This window comes from Sclerotinia sclerotiorum, genomic scaffold, assembly GCF_000146945.2.
Source record: "Sclerotinia sclerotiorum 1980 UF-70 scaffold_8 genomic scaffold, whole genome shotgun sequence".
In the NCBI taxonomy this organism is placed as follows: domain Eukaryota; kingdom Fungi; phylum Ascomycota; class Leotiomycetes; order Helotiales; family Sclerotiniaceae; genus Sclerotinia; species Sclerotinia sclerotiorum.
In genome coordinates this window covers 1,605,368-1,632,606 of record NW_001820828.1, presented here as the reverse complement: position 1 = coordinate 1,632,606, position 27,239 = coordinate 1,605,368, and the positions used below count along the sequence as shown (strand labels likewise).

Genomic DNA, 27,239 nt, shown 5'->3' with positions numbered 1-27,239 from the left:
ACCCCACTAACCTGTCACCGCGACCGACCGACCCTACCTACCATGTTGAGATCTTACGATAATAGTAATGGTAATACCTTAATACCTACTTACCTGCCTACTTACCTATTCACTCACCATGACTAACTCGATTTCTCTCATTCAATATTCGTTAAGAAAATCCATCGTTTTACTTGTAGCTGTCCGGATCTATTCTTGTCACCCGGTCCAACGTCCTTACCAATAGAACAAACAAGCAAACAAACAAACAAATAAGCAAATCCTCCATTTTCTCAATAGAAGATCAAAGGGTCAGACAAACGAGGCTCCATTGTTGCTTGATACCTGCAATTATCTATCTATCCATCTATCTTGCCTGATTCTTCTGTTCATCAGCTCGGATCCCTTCAACAACCTTCCCACCCACTTTCTACTTTGAATTGGGAACATCCAATTCACCCTATATCCGGAGTAATCATCCGTTCATTTCAGCTTTTTTGATTTTTTTCTGGTTTCCTGCTTCAATACTTTCTCATGATATCAGTTATTTCACATTCAATCCCTGTTGAATTCTTTCCACCCTCTGCGAAGCACCACCTTGGGTCGGATTTCTATTGGAAACACGCAGGAACCATTTCATACAAGTCGCACAAGTCAGACCTTTCATCATTTTCCACATCTTCTTCCCTGCGCGGTGGTTGCGCATGCAGTTAGTGATTCAAGAACACAAAAAAGCAACATCAAATCAAGGTCGTCTGAAGGAATTGTTTGCGCTTCAAATCTTTCGGTTTTGGTCAGCCGACATTCGTTCTAGAGCGGCTCGAGAGAATATTAATTGTTTCAAAGATGCCATTGATCAATGGATTGAAAATGGCCTGGTATGTTCAAGACCCACCCTTGGCGTGTTCGTGATTGGTAAAATTTCCGGATAGGTGCACTTGAACTGGTTCACAAGACAAAGGATATATACTTTTGACCTACCCGACCATTTGTCCTTGATGTGCTAACATAGACGCGCTATAGTGAGCCATGTATCAGAGGCCATCGATCAACAAAATGTACACACGCGAACGAGAGACTGATGGTACCGGTGAGGAAACCTGGTCGACCTCTCAGTGCATGCCCTCATCCAAAAGATCAACCATGTAACTGTGGAAGTGTCACCGCTGCTATTCCAAGGAAACAAGCATGTCACTGTGGTACCGATACACCTGTGTCCACCCCTCCGACCCCTATGCAACGATTAAACTCCATATCCGATCCAACTTCTCCAACGCAACTCACATTCAAAGTCCACAAGACTGCATCAAGGCCGCAGTCGGGTAGGAGACAATCATTCGATCCGGTGAATTTTGACCGGATGGATTTGAATCAGGTCAACATAGTTCCTTTTGATCAACATACTCAGAGGATGCAAATCATTCCCCTCAACACATATCATATATCGACTGCTCCTCAACCTTATGGATATGCTCCACCACAGTATCCACTTGTGCAACAACAATATGCCAATGTTCCTCTCCAGCTACCTCCGCCTATGCATAGCTTAGGAGCACCAATGTCAGACATAAGAACAAATGGGTATGCGAATGGACATGGCAGTTTAGATCAAGTGGTGGAAAGTCCTCTGGAAACACCAACTGAAGTTAAGAATGGGCAAATTACTCCAAAGATGAACGGCGGCTCTTGTTGTGCGCCATCTACCCCGGAAACTCCACCTTACATCGATAATGCTATTACGAACGGTGGTTCATGTTGCGCTCCCAGAAAAAATACCCATGCCCACACTTCTTCGAATGCTAGTACAATGTCGGAACCTACAAAAACTACACCTAAACCTAAAAGTTGTTGTTCTTCAAAGAACAAGCCTTCAAATACTCAAAGCTCCCAGACGAATACACCCTTGATGAACACACAAATACCACAAAGTGGATATTCGATGAACAATGCCATGTATTCACAATACCCACCTACTGTATTCACATATCCTGCTACTTATGGTTCTTATCAAAATCCACTGCAGCCATCTGCTTGGCGCCAAGGTGTACGTAATATGAGCTATGGTCATATTCCAGGACAAACATGTATTCCTACCGCACCCTTAGCCTTTGGTTCAGGTCCGCTGCCTCAGAACCTAGACACAGTTCATACTTGTGGCTGTGGTGATGGTTGTCAATGCGTTGGTTGTGCAGCTCATCCATATAACGATGCAACAAGACAATACGTCCTTTCGGCTTGGGAATCAATGCAACTCGAACCAGAAATGTACAATAATGGCCACGGGAATGGAAATGTTGCGCCTACTTCAGCTCAGACACAAGACGTGATCAAAGAAAATCCTACTTCTCCGCCTCCTGCTACTCCATCGAGTACTACTTCTGGAACCGTTGAAGAACAAAGTCTTTCAGCATCGGATTTCTTTTTTGTGAATTATCCTTTTAATACCGAAGATGGATGTGGAGGTGATACTCAAAGTTGCCCATGCGGCGATGATTGTCAATGCTTGGGCTGCACTATTCATCGTGTCCCAGAAATTCCTTGTCCAGGGGAGAAGGATACTTGTCCTTGCGGCAATGACTGTGCCTGCATTGGCTGTACTATACACAATATGTGATTTGTTATTATTACATATATTTGAGGGGCGACACAGTGAACATAATCAAGGAGGGAAATTTTGCAGTCAGGGTCATATGGGATCTGATATTTTAAGCGTATATTGAAGGAAATATGATACCCTTTTTATTATTTGAGTGCTGAGCCTCGAGGGCGATCCAAAAAGCTAGTTAGATAAGCGTGATGAGTTGACCCCTGGGTTGAAGCGAGCCATCACGAAAAATTGAAAACTTTTATTTTAATAGCACCGCCGGAAAATCACTACTGATTTAATTATTTCATGTGACATAGTATATTTCTCAACTATTTTCCGCTCTGTTTCAACTCACACTTTTTGAGCCATCTCCATGTTTCCCTCTCCGGACTAAAGAGTTTACTATCTTCTACTTCTTAACCCAGTCTAGTCCCATCTATAAAGGGAGACTGTTCTTTGAGAAGTTGGCCGTGTTGAATTTGAGACGCCGAGGAGTAACTTAGTTTCTAGCACAAGTCGTCTCGATATCAGTTTCTGTTTTCACTTGGGTTTCATATTAAGATGGTGGTTTTTTTGATGTTTTGGAATTCGCATTTAGATACTACTGGTTTACCTTTCAATTAAAACATAGTACGGGTATGTTATAAGCTGTCTTGATTGATGACGGTATGCATTATAAAAACGGAAATACGAGATACTGAATTTTTCTGGGAGCAGATGGAGATTTGGGAGTATAGTGATGGAGATGAGTTGAGTTTAGTACAAAAACATTCTTAACCTATAAATGTTTGATGTGCAAAAAAGAGTGAAACCTCCTGTTCTATGATTTATTTGATACCCTGACGACATTGTTTTCAAAACTCTATTCCTAACACCAAAAGAGAGTTAAGGCTCAAACTCTATGATAGCTCTAATATCCCTGCAACTCTCCTCTAAAACTTCTATAAATTTATCCACCTGTCCAAGAGGACCCCAAATCGATATCTTCGTACTATTGTGAACAAAAAAGTCAGTAAATACTCTAGACTCTTAGTGACAGAAAGCATGTAAACTCACAATTCATCCTTCGTCTCATAGGTAACAGAAACCCCATTCGGATGATCAAAAAAGTCACCTCCCTCAAGCGCCTCACCCACAATACAATTCGTCATAATTTGAGGAGGTCGTCTTTTACTCTTATATGTCGGATCCGTGAATAATACCGGGACCGTCTCACCTCCTCGAACGGACCATTCGAGCGCGAAGAGATGTCTATCAAATCCATGTCCTCGCGATGTAGTTACTACATTACTAGCATGAATTCGTGCAGCATCAAAGAATAAACCCCGTAACTCATCAGTAGGTATTTTAGTATCTGCAGCCGCGGCGCAGAAACTAGAAATAGAAGGACGCATAATGTGGTTTACATCAATTCGACCTTTGTGGAAGTGATTCAAGGAGATAGGTTCGAATGCTGCAGGGTTACGTCCAAAGTAGCGTCGAACGGCTAGTTGGATAGCTAGTTGGAAACCAGAATTGGGTGGACATTTGTGCAGGCGGAAGAGCTCGCGATTGAGGGTGGGGATCTCAAACGCGCGGAACTCGACGCGTGATGTGTCGTTTTTGAGTTGTGCTCGGATGCGAGTGATGTGCTCTTCGATTGATGGTGTGGTTTTGAATGTATAAGATTCTGAAACTGTGATCATAAGTGCTGGGTGAGAGGGAATATTAGTGAGTCTCTGAGGGTCAAAGGTCATTATTGCTTTGGTGACGAAATCATTCAAACGGAGAAATGTCACTCCGTCTAACATGGTGTGTTCGCCGATGGTTGCCGAAATTCCATTGTCACAGATGGAGAATTGGATGGTTTTATCACTCCATCTATTGAAACCATTGGCATGTAGAAAGTGCGGTGCTCTTTCTGAGGCATTCTGTGGCTGTACATCATCTAAGTAGACAACAAACGCGGAAGCTTCAATGTCACGAATCCATGTTTCGTTTTCCTTGCTTAGACTTTGGAGTTCGACACGGAGCTATCAAGAATTAGTATAATAAAGAAAATGAACAAGAGCAAACATACCTCTGCCCAACGATCGCGTGTATCTTGCGTCAACACTCCAACCCATGACTCTGGCTTTTGATCGCCATCCAGAATATTTTGAAAAGCATCTCTGAGCGCCGAATAGGAGGTAACCTCATCCAAATCATGTACAGAAATCTTGTAGACATGCCCCCTACGGAACGCAATCAGATAATCATTACCAGGATATCTTCTCATGAAATCTTTTGGATTTCCTGGTTCGCGGGTCGCGTTGAAAAACCACTGATAAGCATCTTTACTGATAGGCTGCTCATTATAATATCCATAACCTACTTCACCTCTCTCCAGCTGTCGCTTAAACCGAAATGCCGCATTCGAAATGATAGCTGCCCTCTCTGCGGCCGTGTGAGGAACCGGACTCATAAAATGCGTAGCAAAAAAGTTGAGCCAGGGAACTAATGAACGACGACCTTTTAGGAACATACTAGTCGCGTAGAATTCGCCGAGCCAATTTTCTACCTTGGGGTCCTGAGCTACTTTAGAAAGTCGAGCTTGGAGTTTTCGCCCGAATCCTTCTGGTTTGAGAAATTCAGTGACGTAATTCTCGTAGCGAGCGTATTCTTCCGAGGTGAGTACCGGGAGGAGAGAATCTAGAAATTGGGACAGAGAATTATCTAGATCTGGCAACGGCTGTTTTGGTAAGGTAATGATTTCAGTCACATTCTTCTGCTCTAAGATTTCTGGTTCCTTTTGCTTAGATGCGGTCCTCGGGTCGTCGCTTTTTGGAGGTTGACTCGGTAAATTCCTCGTGATGAGTGCTGATCTAGAAGCCACAATCTCAGCTAAATTCATAATATTTGACGCATCAGATATCTCCGAGGCTTGAAGCTTGGCTTGGAAGATCTGTGTGATCCAATTTTTCATTTCGATGATGACCAAAGAATCCAGTCCAAAATCAGCCATACGGCGCTCAAGTTCGATTTCTTCATAATCCATAGCCACGAGGTTGGACATCTTTCTTGCGATCTCTTCAGCAATTATCAGATTGATTTTGGAAGTATCTTTTGCCGCTGCGATAAGAGTTTGGATATTTTGAACAGGCGATTTATCCTCTTCGAAGCTTTGTCTACTTGAATGTCGGAGGAGATGTGAGAACATTGGGTTTTGGAGTGTATCTGTGTTATCTGATTCTGTGATGGATTTGTAATCGAATCCGAGGACAAATTGATTACTTCTCTCTCTTTTTGCAGAGTGGCTAATTGCGTAGCTTATTAAGGCCAGAACCTCCTTTAATTTGATCAAAACGAAGCCTCGGCGAAGCATACCTTCCTTTGCTCTCATTCTGTCCGCAATTATTCCAGCATCATCGATGGGACCAAAATCAATTGAAACAAAATTGGTGGTTGCGTCTTGGGAAGTTCTCTTGTTCTGTGCAAGTGTATCCATATAATTATTTCCCGCCGCATAATTGGCTTGAGATATCATACCTAGCATACCAGCAGTAGAAGAAAGCATGAGGAAGAAATCGAGAGGCTGATTGTTGAATACTTCGACCAGATTACTAGTCCCAAGACACTTTGGTTGGGTCGCTAGTTTGAAATCTTCAAGACTCATTTTGCTTAAGACACGATCCTGAAGGATTGTGCATGCTTGGATAACACTTTTTATTGGAGGCATATCAACGCCGAAAGGTGAAATTGACTCTCTTAACTTTGAAAGATCTGTGATATCGCAGGTCAAAATATACAATTTTGTCCCTAGATGTTTGAATTCTTCCTCGAGGTGTCCTAGCTCCGATGAAGCTAAGTGTCTTCGCGACATTAGTGCGATACTTTTTGTTCCATTCCTAGCAAGCATACGGGCAATTTCTAAACCAAGACCACCAAGTCCGCCGGCAATCAAACACACCCCTTCCTCAGAAATCATCAGGTCATTCGCCACTACCGCTGGTGCTTTAACTGTCGCTTCGAAATCGGCCTTCAAGATAACCTTGCCTGTATGTTTGCGTGTTTGAAGGAGCCTAAAAGCATCCTCAATATTGGTAATAGACATTGTGGTAATGGGATTGATAGGAAGATAAGCCCCGTCTTCAAACAAGCCTAAAACTGCTTGCAAAAGGCTTCTTATCTTTTGGGGTCGATAGTCGGCAATCATTTGTAGATCCACGGAAGAAAATGTTACATTCCTTTCAAAAGGTGCCATACTCAAACCCGCGTTTGACAAAGCGTCAGCTTTGCCGAGCTCAATGAAGACACCAAATCTTGCAATGGAAGCCCATGACTCCTGAAGTATCTCGCCGGAAAGAGAATTAAGAATAACGTCGACACCTTTGCCCTTGGTGATCCGGTGAATGCCTTGTCTGAATGTTCGCAACTTACTGGAAAATATGTGATCTTCCGGAATTCCAAACTGTTTGATAAGTAATTCGCGCTTTGCTGCATTTCCGACAGTCAAAAATATTTCTGCCCCGATATGCTGGGCAACCCGCAGCGCAGCTTGACCTACTCCACCAGCTGCCGAATGAATCAAAACAGTTTGATTCATTTGAAGGTTAGCAATATCTACAAGCGCATGGTAGGCCGTTGCAAAAACAACAGGTATAGAAGCAGCTACTTCGAACGACATTGACGATGGGAAATGGCTCGCTCTTTGTCCATCAAGTCTAACAGTGCTAGCATATGGTGACCCGCCCATACCGCAAACACGATCACCAACTTGAAACGAACTCTGGTGGTCAGATCCGACCTTGGTGACAACTCCAGCAAATTCGGCTGTCATTGAATAGTCCTTGTTAATTTGGCCTAGCGCTATGAGGACATCCTTAAAGTTTAGGCCACATGCCTCAACTCGTACCTCTATGTGTGAAGCTGGCAAGGGCCCTTCCAGTGCTTTATCATCCACAAATGAGAGACTATCCAGGAATCCAGGCTTTCCAACATGGAGCTTTAGTGGTCTACTGGGCTGATGGAATGGTTGTGTCTGCAGTTTTACCTTTCCACTGACGTTCTGTATACGCTCGTTGATGTTTTCGTTTTGCAAAAGCCGTGGTATTAACACCACTTGGTTCCTGTATATATACTCAAGCTCCTTTGCCAATTCACTAGAATCATCAAATCCGCTTTTGACAATTTGACTAATAGCTTGGATGAGCCCACCAAATGATTTGAAGATACTGTCTTGAACATCCATTGTTATGAGACGTAAAAGTTCATTTTCTGCTCGAACAACGCGGGCAAGCCCAGCAATCATCCCTTTTTCGGGATTCATGTTTGCCGTAGGATTATCTTGAGAGCTGACCCACAGTACCCGCGTAGCTTTCTCTAAGAGGCATTTAACATATTCAAATATCGTGGGGGTGTCGGTAGTCAAAATTGGATGTAAACCATCGTCAAGGATGATATATATATGCTCCCCACTAAACTGAGTGGTGAGAAGACTCTCCATAGTCACGCTGAATCCGTGCTTAATCAACCCAGAGCTTAAATCGATGGCAAATTGTGGAGGATGAACTGACCAGCTAGGGCAGAAAATTAGTTTTATCGGTAAACTTGGCCGGATTGAGAGATTATTAATCCGATCTGTTGCTCTGGATACTAGCATTGCCGAACGTTGAGCTTTGCCTTCGAAATCATTTGCGACAATTTCTACACCACTGAAACCGTTCCTTAACAGTGTGGACTGCCACTGTTCAACTGATAAGCCTGGACTATCGACCCGACCATCTCCTATACCTGCCCACCAGCCTTCTAGTAAACCAACAAAGGTGTTGTAGAGGGGTACGGTACGAGTCATTTCGATCATAACAATCTTTCCACCAGGTCTGAGAAGGTTCCTGACGCTTGACATCACGCCATCCATAGAAGAGGCAACATGGAGACAGTTTGCAGCGATAATTAGATCATAACCCTCTTCTTCAAAACCCTGTTCCGATACGCCGATGTTAAGGTCCAACTTTTTATACTCTAGATAGCTATCCCATCTCTGAAGACGAGCTCTGGTGCGTTCGAAGAAGCCAGAAGAAACATCAGTAAAGACGTACTTTTCGAAAGGAAGAATACCATTTGAATCGAGAGCCTCCAATAACGGAGCCGTGGTTCCTCCGGTTCCACCACCTAATTCAATGACCTTCATGTTTGGGTTTTTGAAAACAAGCTTTTTCATATACGAAATGACATGTGCATAGCATCGCGATGAAGCATCATCCGCGTAGAGACGGTATAAAAGGTCGTCTTCCAACATCAAGGAAAGCGCATCTGACTTTCCGATTAGAATGGAATCCAATTCGCGTCCCACTCGCCATAGCAACTCTCCTTCGACTCCAAGTTTCTGCGCATCTTCGAGGATTTGCTCCACGTTGGTCTCGAAAACTTCTTGAAGCAAGGATTTAAATTCTTCAGACTCTTGCCATCGCTTCATCCACTTGAAAAGATGCGGAAAATGCCCCGAAAGTATCGGCGGGCCGTTGGCTGAAAGGCTTTTTACACAGCGATTAACGTAAACTGCAGCGGCTTGATTCAAAAAGTCTAGTTTTCGCTCTTGCGCTCGATCAGCTTCGATGGTATCTGGACCTGGTAAAAACATCAAAGAGGTCATATGGTCAGCATCCAAATCCCAATTCATGGTATAGCTCATATTGCGCTCCCTAGTGCCATCTGGCGCATTACCATTGGAAATCCCTGTAGCACGAAGTTTTGCAGCTTTCATTTGAATGACAACCTCCATGTCGAGATCCGAGTTCTTCTGGAATGCAGAGATGTCTGCGGATGGATACCTTGATCCAACCCCTGAGGTAGTCGTCGCCAGTGTTAGAGAGGCGCCTGGATTGCTTGCTAGACGAGAAGATATCTTCAGCTCATTAATTCCAACAATCATGAAGACGGTATCCTGCGCATGGCGATTGAAGATTGCTACAGCTTGATGCATCAAAGCGTCGAGTGTTGCAGGATGGATCACATGAGGTTGCTGAAATGGAGTTGGCATGCTCTGAGACATATCGGGAATGTTCAGAACTCCCAGAGCATGTGTGCTACTAAGAGTAAGTTCCTTAATGCAGGAGAAATTCGGTCCATAACTGTTCCCCCTCGATTTTAAATCGCGGTAAAGCTTCACAGTATCTATTTCATCGTCGCAGAGTGATTCCAGTTCATTAAGACGACTAATTTCAGATAAAGAATTAAGATTCTTTTCTTTTGTAGTTTCCACTTCGTCTGTGTCAGACGACATCTCCGCCATGATGAATCCATGGCAGTGTTCAACGCTAGCGCCTTCAGCCGAGACAGAAAATACCTTGAATTCCTCCCACTTAGACTTTGAATTGTCCTGTTGATTCCTACCGGTCACAAGGCTCAATTGTATTTCGACAGTATTTGGCGAGTCGGGTATCACTAGAGGCGCCGGAATCTGGATGTTCTTGAAATTATAGCTTGAGATACTGAGAGGGTCATGTGTCTCAGAAACCAATTGACGCATCGCTTCAATGGCCATCGATATGTAACCCGAGCCTGGGAATATCATGAAACCATCAATGACATGTTCTCCCAACCACGGTAAACTATCCACACCGATCACATGCCGCCATATCGGGTTCACACCTGTACTGCTTGCAAGCCGTGAACCGAGAAGGTCATGGTATGGATGTTTTCGAAATCGATGCGCTTTACTTAATCGTGATTCGCGCCAGTATCTACTTGAGTGGTCCCACGAATAAGTCGGCAAATCAATCAGTACCTTTTGCCGTCGATTAGGCTCGAAGAGGAAATTCACAGCTTGTAAATCTACTGTACATCCTTCCTCAAAAAGCTTACCGGCAGCCTCTAAAACAGTGAAACGTGCATCTTGGTTCCTAGTCAGAATAGACGTACTGAAGTATCCCGAGGACAAATTTAAAGAAGCCATTGTCTGCCTGATAGGTCCAGATAGAGCATTATGAGGTCCTACTTCGATGAATGCAAGTTTACTTTGAGGAGAAGCTAATGACATCTTGCGGCATAATTCTTCTAGTCCATTCTGAAAGCGAACTGGGGAAACAAGATTGTTGACCCAGTAATCAGCACCGAATCCAGAAGTCATCTCTGTCCCGGTAACAGATGAGATAAACCGTACAGCTGACGATGTAGTGTCATATTCCAGTCCCTCCAGACTGTGTAGATATTGATCTGCTACTGATTTGACATGATGCGAGTGGTAGGCCGTATCAACGGCCAATCTTCTTGCAAAAATCGATTCTGCATCTAGAATTTTGTTCAGTTCGAGTATTGCAAGTTCGTCACCTGAAACGGTGGAGCTTTCCGGGCTGTTGGAACACGCAATTACGACTTTTCCGGAAGTGACTTGTGAGATGTATTGAGAAACAGACTTTTCGCCCAGTCCTACAGCCATCATTGCCCCCTTCAAAGATCCACTAACTCTAAGAAGTCCGCGGTAATACGCGACTTTCAAAGCTGAATGTTGACTTAACGACCCTGCTGCATAAGCCGCTGCTATCTCGCCACTGGAATGACCAATAACAGCATCGGGTGATAGCTTTATAGAGGAAAGGAGATCTACAAGAGCGATTTGCAGTGCTGTTGTAGTTGGCTGAGCAATCTCGCTCTTATTTACTCTTGAAGTTGAGGCTTCCTTTGAAAGTTCCTCCATTAAACTCCAGGAAGCTCCAAATTCTTTCAAGATTCTGTCAGAAGCTTGGAGGGATCTCAGATAGGGGGTACTTCGGCCCATAAGCTCACGGCCCATTGCAAACCATTGCGCTCCTTGACCGGTGAACACAAAGGCATTCTGACGCTGGTTTCCAGATTTCGTTGTTTTCGGATTACTTGAAGTCAAGCGTGCCGTGATATCTTTGAACGACGTGCCTACAAGACTGTATCTCCACCGGAAAAGAGACCGACGGGTTGACAAGGTGTATGCCAGGTTTCGGAAGGTATCATCTCCAAGATTAGAGCTCTGAGAAACCCATTGCCACAAATTATCTATGTTCTTGATTAATGATTCTTCTGATTTTGCTGTCAGAACAAGGACCTGGGGATAGGTGCGTGCGTGATCTGGCTGTTGCAAAACGCCACTTTTCGGATTTTCTATTGGCTCCGCAACACTGTTTGTGATACAGCGCTCTTTTTGGCTGTTTGGTGTAATATCGCTCGGTTCTTCATTTGTGTATTCATGGTCATGGCCGTTTATCAAAACAAAATCGTCGGAATTCGTTTTAGTATGACCACTCATCCGGCCTTGCTCACCGCTATGGCAGTCATTCAAAACCTGATAATGGTTGAGCCTCCGACGCTCAAAAACTTCGTTCTCATAAGTAGACAATGAATCCAGAATAAGGTGACCATTAGTTCCTCCGTAGCCATAATTGTTGACCGAGATACGACGTAAAGTAGTTTCATCCCATGAATCGAGTTTGGTTGGTATCTATCAGTATCAGCCCGACTTCTCAAATAAGGATCAATATTTGAGGTCTTGGAATGAATGCTCACAGCAATATCGCTTCCCCGAAGGTTCTCTTTCAAAGTCACCAAATTCACATTTGGCGGTATTGCATCATTCTCCAGCATCAAAACAGCTTTTATCAGACTAGCAATGCCGCTTGCACTTTCCAGGTGCCCAATATTTGGTTTGACAGATCCCACGTTTATAGGAGATCCCTCATCACCACTGAAAGCTGCGCGAATGGCAGCGATTTCAGCTCCTAGGTAAGAATTAGCATATCAACTAAGAATATTGTTAAATTTGTAACAAATGAACATTGCTCACCATCTCCAACGATAGTCCCAGTGCCATGGGCTTCGATATATCTTGTGTATTTGGGATCGAGGTTTGCCTGCCGGTAGACGGATTGGATGAGATTCAACTGTGCTTCTCGGCTTGGGACTGTGATACCCGGTGTTTTTCCATCCTGCCCGATTCCAGAGTTCCGAATTATTCCCCGGACATTGTCACCATCCCGAATAGCGTCGTCTAGCTTTTTGAGGACTACCATAGCAGCTCCCTCACCACGACCATAGCCTGCGCCTCGGCTATCGAACGAGTAGCATTTTCCATCTTGGTTTAGTACACTTAGACTGTGTCAGTTGAACTTATCTGTCAAGTTTTGTGGTAGAAAAAATTAGGGGTATCAAAGTGGTAGACGAACCCAATCATGCTCATGGGTATCATAAGATCGGGAGTTATGATCAAACTCACGCCACCTGCAACTGCTATTTTGGTTTCTCCGGTTCTGAGTGACTGACAAGCCTGATGGATGGCGACAATACTTCCAGAACAACCTGTGTCCAAGGTGATGGATGGGCCCCGAAGGTCTAGCAGGTAAGAAATTTGATTGGAGGCCATGGCAGAACCCGTTCCTGTTAAATGATATTTTGAGACTGTGTCGAGGTCTCTACATTGAATACCTGCATAATCATTTCCAAAAGTAGCGACGTACACGGCGGTATCAGAACCACGAAGATCCTCTAGGGACAGACCAGCATTTTCTAATGCTTCATATGTGACTTCTAGTTGGAGGCGATATTGAGGATCTATTGCTTCACATTCTTGAGGGGAAATACCGAAGAACTTTCCATCAAAAGTGGCGATATCTGAATCAAGAAAGTGACCACCACGATGATTGTGTGTTCCCCCATTTTCGGGGTCGGGATGATGAAATGATTTCCAGTTAAATCTATCTTCTGGTACCTCAGACCATGTTCCTCGGCCTTCAGAGAGAATTTCCCAAAGCTTTTCTGGACTGCTGGCACCGCCCGGAAATCGACAGCCTATTCCGACGATGGCTATTGGTGCTGGAATACTGGCCATCTCAAAGCTGGGAATAGTACTCAAAGTAGAATAAAAGGATAGGCTGCAGCTGGAAACTTTCAAAAGTAGTATCAATACAATATACTGCTCGTACCAAGATTTCAAAACCAACACATGAAGTAGCAGTATATAAATGAAAAACGAGCCAGCAATAAATGACGGTTATAACATATAGTATATAGAACCTCAACCTCTCACTTCAAGCGATCCTCCTGGCATAGCAAATGCAAGTGCATGTCCAAAAGTTTATTCTACTGCCTCTATCGGCTGGGATTACGTTTGAAGATAAAAAGCTCGTTGACGGCAATGCCAAGCTAGGATAGAAAGGTAGTCATTTGACATGGACCTTTAATGGTCCTGTGTCTGTACAGCTATTGTACCAATTTGCCCAGGATGATTCAACAGATGAATAAATCCACTCACCATGATACCTCGTGGTCCACGAGGTATCCAAATTCATACGATTGAAGATTGATGTCGCCAACCATGGGAATCTGGTGGGGAATGGAGATGGAGAAGTATTTGTGGACCAGTCTCCAACCTATGAAGATAAGACTTACAAGATATGACCCCACTTGGGCTCGGAGACAATTAAGAGGCAACAAACAAGATAAATTTGCAGAAGTCTTCCACTAAGCAAGGACACAGACACGACCCTGACCTGGGATCTAGGCGTGAATGATTGATTCGACCTGCCTACCATCAGCAAAATAAATGCTCGGCGTTTCTACCCGCAATCGCTTGAACCTGCCTGGGTTGGTTGCGATATTGGGGATCGTGGAACTACTTCACAGGGGAAGGGTCCGAGGGATTAAAGTTCACAGATCTTATGCAAAGCTTGCATTTTAGATCGCTAGTCGGCTATGCTAGTAGAGTCGTTATGCTATCAATCACTGACGGGCTCCAATATACCTGTCAATCGGATGATATATTTCATGATGGTCCACAGGTAATTTTGTTGAGGGTTACAAGTGCGGCGTAGGTGAATCCAATTATCTATACCTATATGGGGAGTCTTGGCCGAGGTATCCCGTACATATACTTTCATATATATTAAATATATTAGTCGAACCCGGACATTGTGAAGCTGCCACCTTTCGAGACAGCTTGCGATGCTTGTGATAGAGGTCTTGGACGCGTTGGTTCTCTTTTGTAGAATCTCGTTCGATTCGTTTGAATGTTGGATTAACCTTAAACTTATGTAATCAATCCACTTACCAGTCTAGACGGATTGGGTATAAAACTCAATCGGCTTGTGCTTTTCCTGATATCCGATCGATTAGACTCTATATTCATGATATGAAGTGGATTATACTCCTTGTCTTATCAAAGTACCATCACACCGGCGCCTCATACTTGTATACAGCAAATGCTTCTATTCCATTAACAACAAGCATTATTGATGATTTTTGTGTTGAAAAGTGGAACCAGAGCATGCATGGTACGGAGCAGATCGCCCAAGAGGTTTTTTGTTGTCCGGAGTACACAAAGTCAGCCAAATACGGAAGGTGTAAATTGACTTTAAGGTCTGGACTGATACTTATCTAGCTGGACATCGCCAAAGCCCACAATATGCAGCTAGTCATCTAACGTATCGTGTGTTCATGTGCGTACTGTTCGAAGTGCCCATGCTTCACATGTATCCCAAGAACCAGATTTTCTGTTATTTTCCCATGTTCATATCAATTCCGCTCGCGTTTGGAAGGCTTTCCCTCTAGATCATTTCATCTGCTGTCTTGCAAGTGAGCGAGGAGAAATTCCCAGTAGTCGCAGGAATCTCTACAAACATGGAAGGAAGAGGTAAGAGTTTAGATTATTCGAAGTCATTTGGTGATGGCGGAGGCGATTTAGTCCGCACGACGTCTATCGTCGAAGTTGACGAAATTTCCAACGAACAACCTCACCTTACAAGTGCAAGACTGAGCTCGGAACTTTCCAAAATTAGCCCTGAGGGAGTTCAAGATGTTGAAGCTGTCGTTGTACCCAGCGAAGGGAAGCGCCCTGAAGGCGCGAAATTAACGATACTCACGGTAGCATTGATGCTATCTGTTTTTGTGATGTCGCTGGATAAAAGCATTATCGGTGAGTGTAACATTTGTGTTGGAGTCCGCGAGAGATGATTTCCATAGACTAATAGTTTTACAAGCAACTGCAATTCCTAAAATAAGCACGGAATTCAAAAGTATTGATGATATAGGATGATACACAAGCGCATATTTGCTTCCACTTATGGCTATTCAGCCAACATTTGGCAAAATATACACGTATTTCGATATGAAAATTGTGTTTCTTTGCGCCTTGGTAGGATTTGAAGCTGGGTCTATTATTTGTGCCACTGCTCGATCTTCACCAATATTCATTCTCGGTCGAGCGGTGGCTGGCTCTAGTGCTGCGGCAATTCAGGGTGGAGGCATGATTATTATTGCATTGTCAATACCTCTGCACAAAGTTCCGCTATTCTTGGGAACGCTGACCAGTATGACTGCAGTTGCTGGTTTGACAGGACCTCCATTAGGGGGACTCTTCACAGACACGCAACGACTAAGCTGGAGGTTTTATTTTTGGATCAATCTTCGTAAGTATGAAGTTCTGGGGCTTTTTCAATCACGAATTAATGCGATTTCAGCGTTTGGTGGAATAGCGGCACTGATATTTCTCTGGGGCTTTAGAGCTCCTGTACAAAAGCCATCAACACTTTCCTTCAAAGAAAAACTTACTCAGCTTGATATCATAGGCACAGTTTTATTTGTGTCAAGTATGATATCTCTGTTTTTGGCTCTCCAATGGGGAGGGACTAAGTATTTATGGTCGAACTCTAAAGCGTGGGGTTTGATATTGAGCTTTGGACTTCTCTTGACAGCTTTCATCATTCTACAATTACACCTTGGTGATAGGTAAGTGAAGAATATTAAATCATACAAATCATATCACAACCAACATCTCGTTAGGGCTACTATACCTGTTCGGACATTTCGTAATCGTAGTCTTACACTTAGCCTTCTCGCCTCGGCCCTCCTATATCTCGGCACTACCGTGCACACGTTTTACCTTCCTTTCTATTTCCAATCTGCCAAAGGGCCATCAGCTGCTGGGTCAGGTCTTCAAATGTTACCATACACAGTCACACTTTCAGTTTCTCAGTTAGTAGTTGGAAGCGCTGTTGCTTCAATAGGTCTTTACCTACCATTCATGTGGAGTGGCGCAGTAATATTGACCATCGGCGCTGGTCTGCTTACCTCCCTCAATTTAAACACAGACCTCGCCCATCCAATAGGCTACCAAATTCTTGCAGGCTATGGATTTGGCTCGAGCATGCAGCTTTGTGCCACAGCTGTTAGAGCATCTGTTCTTGATAAAGAAGATGTACCAATATCTAGCGCGTTAACTATATTCGCACGCTTCTTCGGTGGCTCACTTGCAGCCGCACTTGCCCAGAATATATTCAGAGTGGAACTTATACACAGCTTGCAAGATTCCGTCGCTGCTTTCGATACTAATGCTATTGTTGCAGCTGGAGCAATTGATGGGGTCTACATGGTCCCTGAAGCTCTAAGAGGTGTCGTCCGAGAAGCTTACAATATTACTGTGTCAAAAACGTTTCTTATAGCGGTAGCAAGTGGTGGCTTAGCATTTATCTGTACACTCGGTATTGAGTGGAAGAATATCAAAAAGCCAGCGAAGCTCCTAACACCGGAAAGAGAAAGATCCTATAAGATATGTGAGGGAACAGAAGTGATGGAAAAGAATGTGTAGTCAAATTTACCTTTGAAAAAGCTCAACGACACGGTCGCCAATCACAGATGCTGCCTTTTAGATATGGATGCTGTTCGATATCAGAGGCGTTTTGAATCCTTAGATATCTTTCAATGTCCTTTGTCCAACGGATTATGATGTCTTGGTCTGAGACAGGATGAAAGATCAAACTATCTTCTAAGCTCCAAATAGAATCATTGTTTCAGATAAAAAAGGGTAACAGATTTACGGGGAATACAGCTCTGTCTACCAGCAATTCCCGAAAAAAGTATTTACTCTATTCACATATCACACTAGCTATGCTTATCGTAGTTACCCGCTAGTTGTGGATGCCAAGTGCTCAAGTTTAACGCGTCCAGCATATTTGCAGAACCCACCCTTTATCTTGCAGATCCGCGACTTGCCATGCTGTTATCATGAGGGTATACGCCTCGGCGATCTTTTGTGGCTAGCCAAATAAAAACTACCTATGGAGACATTAGAAGCAGGAGCGATTCTATTTTAGCGTCGGCTTTTCCGATCCGGCCCGGCGCGTTAACATTCCGTTATCAAATTAGATTGAGCAAAGATAGATTGTCTTGATTGCTCAAAGATTGTATTTGTATTGTGCCAGTCTAAGTGTCCAAAGTAAGATTTGAGGGAGTTTCGACCATTACCCCCTGCAAGCTTTTTAACAAGGGTATTTATGCTACGTCGTGGAGGTACATATTGGACAAGGGTCTTCCTTTTGGCCCCGAATCAGAATGTAATTTCATCATGTACTTCTATGTATGTGTGACCTTCATGCTCTGCTCCCATAGGCAAATCCCAATCATCGCTTCTCTCATCCTGCCTATTTAGCCGCAATCTTTTGACGGAATGTTCGTCCCAGTCAAACCTTTGAACATTGCTCTCAATATAGTCCTTTGCGCATCCTCTGTTTTCAGTGCATCTATCGCTTCGCCTCGATACGCTTCACCTCAATTTTGCAATATGTCGTCTTCACATTGTGCTGGAACTACCAGATTCCCCCCTCTCACACCCGGAAATGATAATCTGGATGCGGCTCAACTTGTTCAATACAACTACCTTGCGAATACCACAAAAGCGGTCTATGGTACTACCATTGTCACGGCAGATCCTGATGGCTCACTTCAAGGACCCTTCAACATGTTACTGTAAGTAAAATCCTTAGTTGCCCGAGAAAAAGCATAAATTAATCTTGAAACCAGCTATACACCAACAGTTGCACAGCCGTGGGTAAACCTACAATTGGCCGTAGCCGGTTTATTAGTCCCAAGTGAAGCTGAAAGCGCCGTCCTCGGTGTCCTATCCGTCACCAAAGTGAAATATGGAATCTATGCACATACTATTCTAGCCGAAAAAGCAGGCTTGACTGCTGCACAAGTCAAGTCTATGCTCGGGGGCCATTGTCCTTCAAGCGTGACAGCACGTCAGAAAGCTGTTTATGAAATCGCTGTGAAGCTGGCTAAGACGAGAGGACCCTTGGACGCAGCGTCTTTTAAAGCGGCTGAAGCTGTACTTGGACAGGATGGCATTCTTGGAGCTATTCAGCAATCTGCTGCGTTTATGTATGCTTCGATGATGTTGAATGCTGGGGATGTTTGTTTACCATCGAGTGTTGGATGTTGATTGAAAGGAGATAATGGTTGAGCTACTAAAACGAGAATTGCTTGCCGAAAGGTGTATAGAGCAATCATGTAAGTAATATGTAAAGAAGTAATATATCTCCTAGAAGCTACATTAAGCTACAATAAGGAGCCCTTGAAGATTCGATCCTTAATGGATTAAGAGATCAAACCAGTTGGTTTACCGATATTTTGTCTCGTCGAACCTTAAGATACCACTATTGCTATTGTTAAACAAAAATCCAATCTTTGAGCTTTAGATGTTTAATCTTTATTAAAGTAATGGAAGTATGATTCTGAACACGTGAGAATTTAGGAATGATGATTATTTGATATTGAGCGGGACATAATTGTGGATTCGCAATAAAGGTGTCAAACAAGAAATCGTTTTCGTAAATGAGCAGTGTGTCACGTAGACATCTATCATCCGAAAGTTGAGAGTCAAATTATTAATGAACCATAAGAAATCCTGGACGTCGCAACTATCTGGATATCTGGAGACAAAATGGACAGCAAATCGCATTGCTAAAAATGATGTCTCACATTATTTCTGAAGAAATTTCCTTTAATATCATTCGGAAGTCCTTCTTTTGCGTAGATATCTATCAATACATCGATTTACCTAGATACAGTATCGATTATAACATCTCTCTGCACCCGGATTTCCCTGCTAGAATTCTGATTTTCCGAATCCTCTCTATGACCATTCTCCATCGCTTGGACGTATATTGAGTTATTGTTCTTCGAAATTCTTTGAGAAATCAACTCTTCATCACTAAGCTCCTCGAAACCATTCAAAGTGCTCTTAACATTGAGCCTCGAGGGAAGCTCCATTCCGCTACTTTCTTTTTTGGAGCCCCAAGTGTTTTGTGTACTACCTCTGGTGGTGAGGCCGGCTCTTTCTTTAAATGTGCGGAATAGATTCCTATATGTAGGAAGACAGGCGGCAATCAGGTATACACCCGGCTCCGCGATGGTGATTTCACCGAGCCTGACAGCTGCCCAAGTGACGTCCGCTTGACCGTCAATGTTCCAAAAGAACACGAGGCGAATAATTGCTGTGATAACCCCACTAGAAGAGATAATGAGTATAGAATTGTTATAATAGTAATGAGGTACTTACATGCTACCAGTAATGAATGTGAACAAAAGGCCAACTTTATCCTTTTGCGATAATTTAAGCCTCCAGATACAAGGCAGCGGTAAAACCAGCATTGCCAGATCGGTGATCAAATTAGGAAGACTTCCATAACGCCAAAATGCCCCAGTATCGAAGCAATGTCCACCTGGATGCCCGGACTTATTCCAGAGATATGCCAGTGGAGCGCATTGCAGTAGGGAGCAAAGTATCAATGCCAAAAATGAAGCTGATACAATTCCCATCGTAATGTAAGCTGCAATACGCTCGCGCTTTCCGACAAATATGCGTAGATATAATCCAAGCATTGAAAGCTTGGGAAATGTGACCGAAGCCGAATATAGAATGACCATTACGATCTGCAGTTTTGCGAAAGTCACTAGAGCGAGAGGGTGGTTTGTTTCCAACCAAATCGCATGATATCCAATACCACCACGATGGACCATCACTGTTGAAAAGGGCCGTCAGCCAAAGACAGATCAGGCAAGAATTTCATGATTGCGTCGGACTTACATAAACCAGTGACTCCTTGCCCAAGGTAACAAACAATCGCTGGTATTATCAAAATATCATCAATGCCCGCCCTCGAGCCACTGACGTATCGCGCAAAAATTCGAAGAGATACGAAGATTATGCTTAAAACCATGAAAGCGATGACCGTACTTTGCATTTGATATCCAATATACTGAGGCACGAGGCCCGGCTCGACCCCCGGAATCGACATCGTGAAGCCTAGGACCTTATTGCTTTTTATCAACGGGTGGAGTCCAGTGTTGGGAAGATGCAGGTTCAGTAGACCCACAAAATGAATTGAAAAGAATTGGACAACGTTGTGATTGAGCAATCCGCGATATCTTGTAGCTTTGAGGTATGTCTACCATGCCATCGGTAAGTAAAGTAACTCTTCAAGACTAAGAGATCAAGGTTCTTGCCTAGTCTACTGACTGCAAAGATCCTCTCGACTAGATACGAAACATTGGGATGCCTAGGTGATAACTAGAAATTGTATGAAATGTCACGTACAGGCTTTGAGGTTGACACCGCTAAGCTTAACCAAGCATAATTAAAGTGTGATATTGGAATCTAATTTCGAAGCCCTCGACAAGGTTGCTGTATCACTCTCGACGCCGTAGACTTGCTTCGTTGCAACTACGCATACAGTATAAATCCGAGGAGAAAGCTCTTGCATGGACATTCTCGAGTCTCGTATCACACGATGAATTAGATGAGGCACAGAAAGCCATCCGATGACAGGGAATGTCAGGAGAAAATCGCCCTGCTGCATATGCTGCGCGAAAAGATGCATGATTACGCCCGCCAGGAGTAGCGTACTCAGTAAGGTCCAGGAGGCCCTAGACCATCTTTAATCTATCACGGAAAGCGTTCCCTAGGTATCAGCGATTGGCGGGTGGGATCACCAGCTTGTTGATCCTTCGAGCCTCCGGTACCACCGTAAAACCAAAACGCCGGCACATTTCCATTTCCTGTATTAGATTTTCCAATTTTACTCGGAAAATATCAAAAGAATACATACTAGGTAGTCATACCGGGCATCCAGGGTATTCACAAATGGAGGCGCACTTGTAGCACATTTCCTAAGAAGTACAACATTACTTAGTACAACTATGATTGAAATCAAAATTCATCTCACACACTATGATCATCACCCCACTTTTGGTATTACTACACCATACCCGGGGAAGGAAGAAGAGGGGCGGAAAACCTGGAATGGAAACGGGGTAAGTGGGTCTCTCTCTTGACATGCAATCCTACAGCGGTTGCCTTTCTGCGAACAGGAAGGACACGGCGCAGTGATGCGGGCAACGTTTTATTGGCAAATTTTCATGCCTAGAGCCGGAGATAGATAAAAAACGGAAAGTAAAGCGCTGGAGAGTTATTTCATCCATTTTTTGAATAAGAACCATCCATCATTTTATAAAACACGATGTAATCCGTAAAGCACCAACTGGTGTTTCTGTACCTATCAGGATGCTGCAGCACGCTGTTGCCCACAAGACGAAACTGGTTCCACGGAATACCAGCCGAGCCAGTTTCGAATTTTCCCCAAGCTTTAGCACGGAACAATATAAGCATAAATATAGAGTTCCGAAGAATAGGTGTACCGATAGGTGTCTCTTTTCAAGGACACACTGAAGGTTGAAATTGGCAATAAACAAGCTGTTGATATCCCTGCCCTGTCTGCAAGGAGAAGGTCTGGACTATCATGTACGCCTTCAAGCTTAATTTGACGCATGCATATCTTGCCACACTTCCTAGAGCATGGACAAGGGGATAAAAACCTAGAGCATGCATTTCGGGGCGTCATACTAGATTTGTATAGCGGTACCGTGTTGCGGTACATGACAGGATTGCTCTTGGGATTCACCTCCGAAGACACAGCAATAAAATTAGGTGGTGCAAAGTTCAGGATCGCATGATAATGATTGGATAAGATGAAGTATGGTAAAGAACCTATACCATAAAATATGGTGATTGAAACCAACCAAGCCACTATATCCGAAGAAAGGGAGCGATGATGAGTAAGCAACCATATTTGTGGCTAATAGATTTGTGGCTGAACAGGCTCTTGTAAGCAAGTCAATCATACCCAATTTAGGCAATGAATCATCAAAAACTCCCATCTAATTTGTACAACAGACATTGATGTATAATGTGAAGGAAATCCAAAGTATTTAAGTGTCCAGAAAGGGAATATCTCGTTGTTCGCAGATGGGACATACTAGTTTCGGACATTCAGAGCCGTAGTTACGTTGCAGAGGAAAGGACATCGGTCGATGGAACAATCAAGCAAAGTCATGAAGTCGAATTCAACTGTAGGATGAATGTGATCTGGGATTCAAGACATACCAAAATCTAAACTCCAGCAAGAAAAATCTACCTCAATGCTCTTCTGGAATAGCCTCAAGGCTGTTTAGGTCTTTCATATGTATCTGTAAAGGCGGTTTTCCCGTGTAAGGCCAACTCAATTGAAGTACCTACAACTGCACTTTGTCGAACGTTCAACTTCCTCTATCCCAACCTCCATTTCAACCTCTAAACCTCTAATCGACTACTATTATCTGTACGTCTCCCTTGAAGCGAAGACTAAACGCTCATGGGATATGGCTTCACCTGGTCTATTTGACCCGTTCAACAGGTTAAGCGAATCGATTATACACACAAAGCTCAATACGCTTCACACGTCCCCCTCCAGCCTCGCTAATAGTGAGCAGACTGGTTGGAGGACAATTCCTCGAAGCCAATCCTCGATGATGATCAAGTGGTCTTTGAAGTGCTTTATGGAATCTTTGTTCTGGCATTATTTCTAGACTTTTATTGTTCCTGGATGATATAAGCAGAGTGTTGAATAAGATCTCAGCCGAGAGGCGCTTGGTACTAATGTTAGTGTAAAGTAATGTTGATGATGGTTGTAGGCGTGCTATGTGAAATGGGGTTATGTGGTGTGTGGTGCGAATATGTGTATGTGATGATGGTGTGGTTGTTTGGCGAAATACTGTCCTCGGGTTTGTATGCTACGATATCTGGTGAGTAATCACTCGAAGCAACTGAGAAGAATGATGGAAAACAGAGCAAAAGAGCCCGAGGAGCTGTAATGACAGTACTCTGGCTGTAGATGAGGGTAATTGTATAATCATTGTTCTACCTTCAGTAATTGCTAGACGTTACATGCTTAGCGTCTAAAAATGCCTCGATTGTGATGGGTAAGGTCTTATGTTGCTGTACTTAAGGGATAAGGAGAACAGATACCACTCCATACTATCGAGGCTCGTTAGTCGTTGTGGGAAACAGTAAGCCTTAGATTAAAAGCCGATCAATGTATCACCTTCGCTGGCACTACCATTGTTTTCATTGGTCTTGTTTCTGCAATCACAAGTGCAGCTCTTTATTATTTCAAGTTCATATTCTTTTGTTTTTGTTTTTGTTTTGAAAGTTGGAGGGCGGTCAAGTCACTCGAGACGAAAGATTCACTTTACCAATCCTCGCTTTTATACCGACGACAATGACAAAAACAATACCACAACAAAACTCAAATCGCCGAAGACAGACTCTACAAACACCTCAAAATATTTCAAAAATTCAAAAGGAAGTTCACTGACAAGCTCAGCTACATCTTCCGCAGGTGTGCAATCCTTCCCCGATGAAAGGTTGGAGAGCCCGCTCGCATTTTGACATTGGAGGCACTACTGCAGTGCGCCACTTAACTCACCCGGCTAAGTGATCTTTCCCTAGATGTTGTTAGTGATGTGGTTGGGAAAATTTAGAATTATATTGTATCGGCACTTGTTGATTGGCAATGAATTTGGATGGATGGGTGCAGAGCTCTGCAGATTATTGGTTGGCACAGATTCTGATTTGGTCTGCATCATGGAGAACGCGCCCAATAAATAGAACTCGAAAAGCGCAGCGAAAAACACTGGTAGAGTTCACCCTTATCATGATGTCTTCAGAAAGCTGATCTTTCATAGTTATTCATGCATATGTGCTTTAAGGGAGTCTTGAAAATTTTGTATGAACTTATGGTAACAGGAACTCGGGATTTTTCTTAGGACTCCATCTTCAAGGTCTAGACTTATTTGAGTATATTTAGTAGTTTGATGTAAGTTCCTCGGGCATATACACTGTAGTTGGTGAGATCTTGCATGTAGCTCTATACAGAATACGGTTGAGCTTCCACCATCGGCACAGACTTTCGCCTGTTATAATAATCTTCTATTTTGTTTTCTGTTATTGTCTGATTCACATTTATAATATGTTGGGCGGCAGGTATCAGAAGTAGCTTTTCTGCGAAAGAGTAGGACGCTTATTTCAGATGACCAACGACCATGACTGTCAGGAAGCAGCTTTACACCATCTATGCATCTGTTACGTTGAGTTCGACTGTTTGATAATGCCTTTGGACTGACTGTTGACTAAATCTGCACCAAATCGTCCGCAAAAGGGGTCAAACTTTCTTCGGCAAGCGCCTCGCCTGCTCTTCTTGGACCAACACTCAAACATCATATTGTTTGACAGAAGCTTCGTTCTTCCACCTTTGAATATATTAAATTCCTGTGCAAGGTCACACTTGCTCTCTATTTTTTGCTTCCGATTGTGGTAAGATCTACAAGAAAGGGTTGTTCTTTCATGGCCAACATCATGATCTTCCCAGAGGAATTTTGTAAAGTCCTGCCTTTTTACCTGCTTTGTGAGAATGGCAGGAGAACTTTTTGCAACATTAAATTGCAGTGAAGAACCCCAGATTACTTAAACATAGAATAAAGCCCTTGGTGAATTACAGGGTGCAAGACTCAACGCGTCAATAACTATTCCCGACTTACATTATAGCTGTAATTCATAAACTTCTCCACTGATACACCTTTACATTAATGTTCAATTCCACAGTTCATCTCATTTATCTTGGGGAAGATGTTGCATGCCCAAAGTTATAAGACCCTAGGGATGAGATATGCGCACCATTCGCATTTAAGTTTGTTCACAACACTTCAATAGTGAAAGATTCCTCCCAAAGAAGCTCATTATGACGAGCCCGACGATTATTTATTTCTCACAAAAGTCACAAGGGAAAGAATAGTAAAAGAGAAATGGAAAAATGATCAAATAATGAGAGTCCAAGACCGAAATACAGTTTGTTTTCCCTCCCTCGATATCTCGCCGTCCCCGCCGAATACCATCTGGAAAACTCAATGAAACGGAGATTCTGGGAGTGTTGTACTCCGAAAATCTCAAAGTATCTGCCAAAGCTACATTTTTTCAAATATATACAAGCATAAAAATGGAAAGATCAGAGTGTCATCATCATGAAAAATGTGTCAATTTTTGTTTGAAAAAGGCAGACCGAGCGAATATTTTCAAGCATGCTCATGAAACTATGAGCTTGAAAGTGGAAACCAAAATTACAGGCCCGGATTGGAGAATACTAGATCCCACGGAAGGACGGCTCTATGATTCTAATAGGAGATATCACATATTGTGTTGTCCGGAAAGTGGCAGGCCAACGTTCGATAAGTGTGGGACATTTACCTGGGCTTTGGATCTTAGGCTGAACCCAAAGAGGGCTGTTTCAGCACCTGAAAGCGTACAGAAGAAGCTGGGGAAGGAGAAAAATTCCGAGAAGAAACAAACTAGTGGATCTGGATCTATTAGTATTCTAAGGCCTGTTGGAGGGACTCTTAGGGCTCAAACAATCAAATGATGTGTAGGCTACCAGTCGGCTTGAACAATCGAACCAACACTTGGAACTTAGAAGAGGATGTTACGGAAGTCCTAGATTTTCTTGAGTGGGCTACTCTAGACGATTCCAAACAAGAGACCAAAAGTATGATGCGGTAGAACGCTTCAAGAAGGACGTGAAGAGCTTTCGACCTCAAATGGAGGACAAAATCCATTAGATGTCTCGTGTCCAATGATGTGAGCTTCTCGCGAGTACTATTATCGCTCTTGACAAGAAATTACCAGAAGTAGAGGTTGGAAATAACATCCATACGTTAGTACGATGAGCTAGGATCGCAGAAGTACACCCTGACGATGCCATCGCTGAATATAGCAAGAGAAAATGCAACAATCGCAAAGCGTTTCAAGAATGGTTGAAGAGTCATGGTAGTTGGAGGTCAACCGAGGTAGAATGGTGCATCAATTAACCGACGAGGAAAATAATGAAAAAAAAAAAAAAAACATAAAAAAGTCATTGTTTGTTGTCACTACCCAAGAGCATTGGATTTGGTAACAGCAGGACTGGAAAATCTTGGGATTCAATTTCTGCGTTTGGATGGCTTTTGTGCAGTCAATTATAACAATGACGCACGACACCGTTTCCAACATCCAGACAGATCATCCCAAGTCTTACTTCTGACGTTTGCCGCGGGTACCGGTGGTATAGCTCTCAATCTCACCGCTGCAAACTTTGTATACGATTGCACTCGAATGCTCAGCCGATCGTGAGGAGCAAATCGAATGCCGTGTATACCATATTACCCAGAAAACAAAAGGTCACAATTTACAGAAGCATCACACAATATTCCATCGCTTTGAGATGCAAATCATTGCAGGAATTGAAGAAGCTAAAGAAATGGGGTCTATTGGATGTTTTGGAACATAGAGTCTCTCATGTATCAAGGGGGATGACGCACGAAAGTTGGTGTAGGGAACAAAAGCTATGCTCAACGGTCAAAAGAGAAATTCTTTTTGAAATACGTATCGTCTAACCTCGTATCATGGGTACATAGTACATATTGAAATTTTGTAGAATAGGTGCTACCTTTTTACTGTCAGTAGTAGCTCTAAAACCTAACTTTAGTTTTATTGGACTAATACCATCTGAAA

The 27,239-nt window shown here is 43.2% G+C and overlaps 7 protein-coding genes across 7 annotated transcripts; 4 read left to right on the top strand and 3 right to left on the bottom strand.

Annotated features, from left to right (window-relative positions):
- Positions 1 to 849: 849 nt before the first annotated feature.
- On the top strand, positions 850 to 2,593 carry SS1G_06924 (hypothetical protein; the record flags this gene model as incomplete). Its single annotated transcript, XM_001592633.1, has 2 exons — positions 850 to 857; positions 1,003 to 2,593. 2 exons carry the CDS (start codon positions 850 to 852, stop codon positions 2,591 to 2,593), a joined length of 1,599 nt encoding a protein of 532 aa, XP_001592683.1.
- Positions 2,594 to 3,618: 1,025 nt separating this feature from the next.
- SS1G_06923 (hypothetical protein) lies at positions 3,619 to 13,379 on the bottom strand (the record flags this gene model as incomplete). Its single annotated transcript, XM_001592632.1, has 5 exons — positions 3,619 to 4,578; positions 4,626 to 11,996; positions 12,062 to 12,273; positions 12,339 to 12,640; positions 12,718 to 13,379. The coding sequence occupies 5 exons, from the start codon at positions 13,377 to 13,379 to the stop codon at positions 3,619 to 3,621; spliced, it is 9,507 nt and encodes a 3,168-aa protein (XP_001592682.1).
- A 1,787-nt stretch (positions 13,380 to 15,166) lies between these two features.
- On the top strand, positions 15,167 to 17,132 carry SS1G_06922 (hypothetical protein; the record flags this gene model as incomplete). The annotated part of the gene is made up of 4 exons (XM_001592631.1): positions 15,167 to 15,461; positions 15,868 to 15,954; positions 16,114 to 16,273; positions 16,376 to 17,132. The coding sequence occupies 4 exons, from the start codon at positions 15,167 to 15,169 to the stop codon at positions 17,130 to 17,132; spliced, it is 1,299 nt and encodes a 432-aa protein (XP_001592681.1).
- Positions 17,133 to 18,104: 972 nt separating this feature from the next.
- Positions 18,105 to 18,764, top strand: SS1G_06921 (predicted protein; the record flags this gene model as incomplete). Its single annotated transcript, XM_001592630.1, has 2 exons — positions 18,105 to 18,289; positions 18,344 to 18,764. 2 exons carry the CDS (start codon positions 18,105 to 18,107, stop codon positions 18,762 to 18,764), a joined length of 606 nt encoding a protein of 201 aa, XP_001592680.1.
- A 614-nt stretch (positions 18,765 to 19,378) lies between these two features.
- On the bottom strand, positions 19,379 to 20,622 carry SS1G_06920 (hypothetical protein; the record flags this gene model as incomplete). Its single annotated transcript, XM_001592629.1, has 3 exons — positions 19,379 to 19,685; positions 19,884 to 20,127; positions 20,412 to 20,622. 3 exons carry the CDS (start codon positions 20,620 to 20,622, stop codon positions 19,379 to 19,381), a joined length of 762 nt encoding a protein of 253 aa, XP_001592679.1.
- Positions 20,623 to 24,503: 3,881 nt separating this feature from the next.
- SS1G_06919 (predicted protein) lies at positions 24,504 to 24,920 on the bottom strand (the record flags this gene model as incomplete). The annotated part of the gene is made up of 2 exons (XM_001592628.1): positions 24,504 to 24,613; positions 24,824 to 24,920. The coding sequence occupies 2 exons, from the start codon at positions 24,918 to 24,920 to the stop codon at positions 24,504 to 24,506; spliced, it is 207 nt and encodes a 68-aa protein (XP_001592678.1).
- Positions 24,921 to 26,111: 1,191 nt separating this feature from the next.
- On the top strand, positions 26,112 to 26,507 carry SS1G_06918 (predicted protein; the record flags this gene model as incomplete). The annotated part of the gene is made up of 2 exons (XM_001592627.1): positions 26,112 to 26,235; positions 26,464 to 26,507. The coding sequence occupies 2 exons, from the start codon at positions 26,112 to 26,114 to the stop codon at positions 26,505 to 26,507; spliced, it is 168 nt and encodes a 55-aa protein (XP_001592677.1).
- Positions 26,508 to 27,239: the final 732 nt, after the last annotated feature.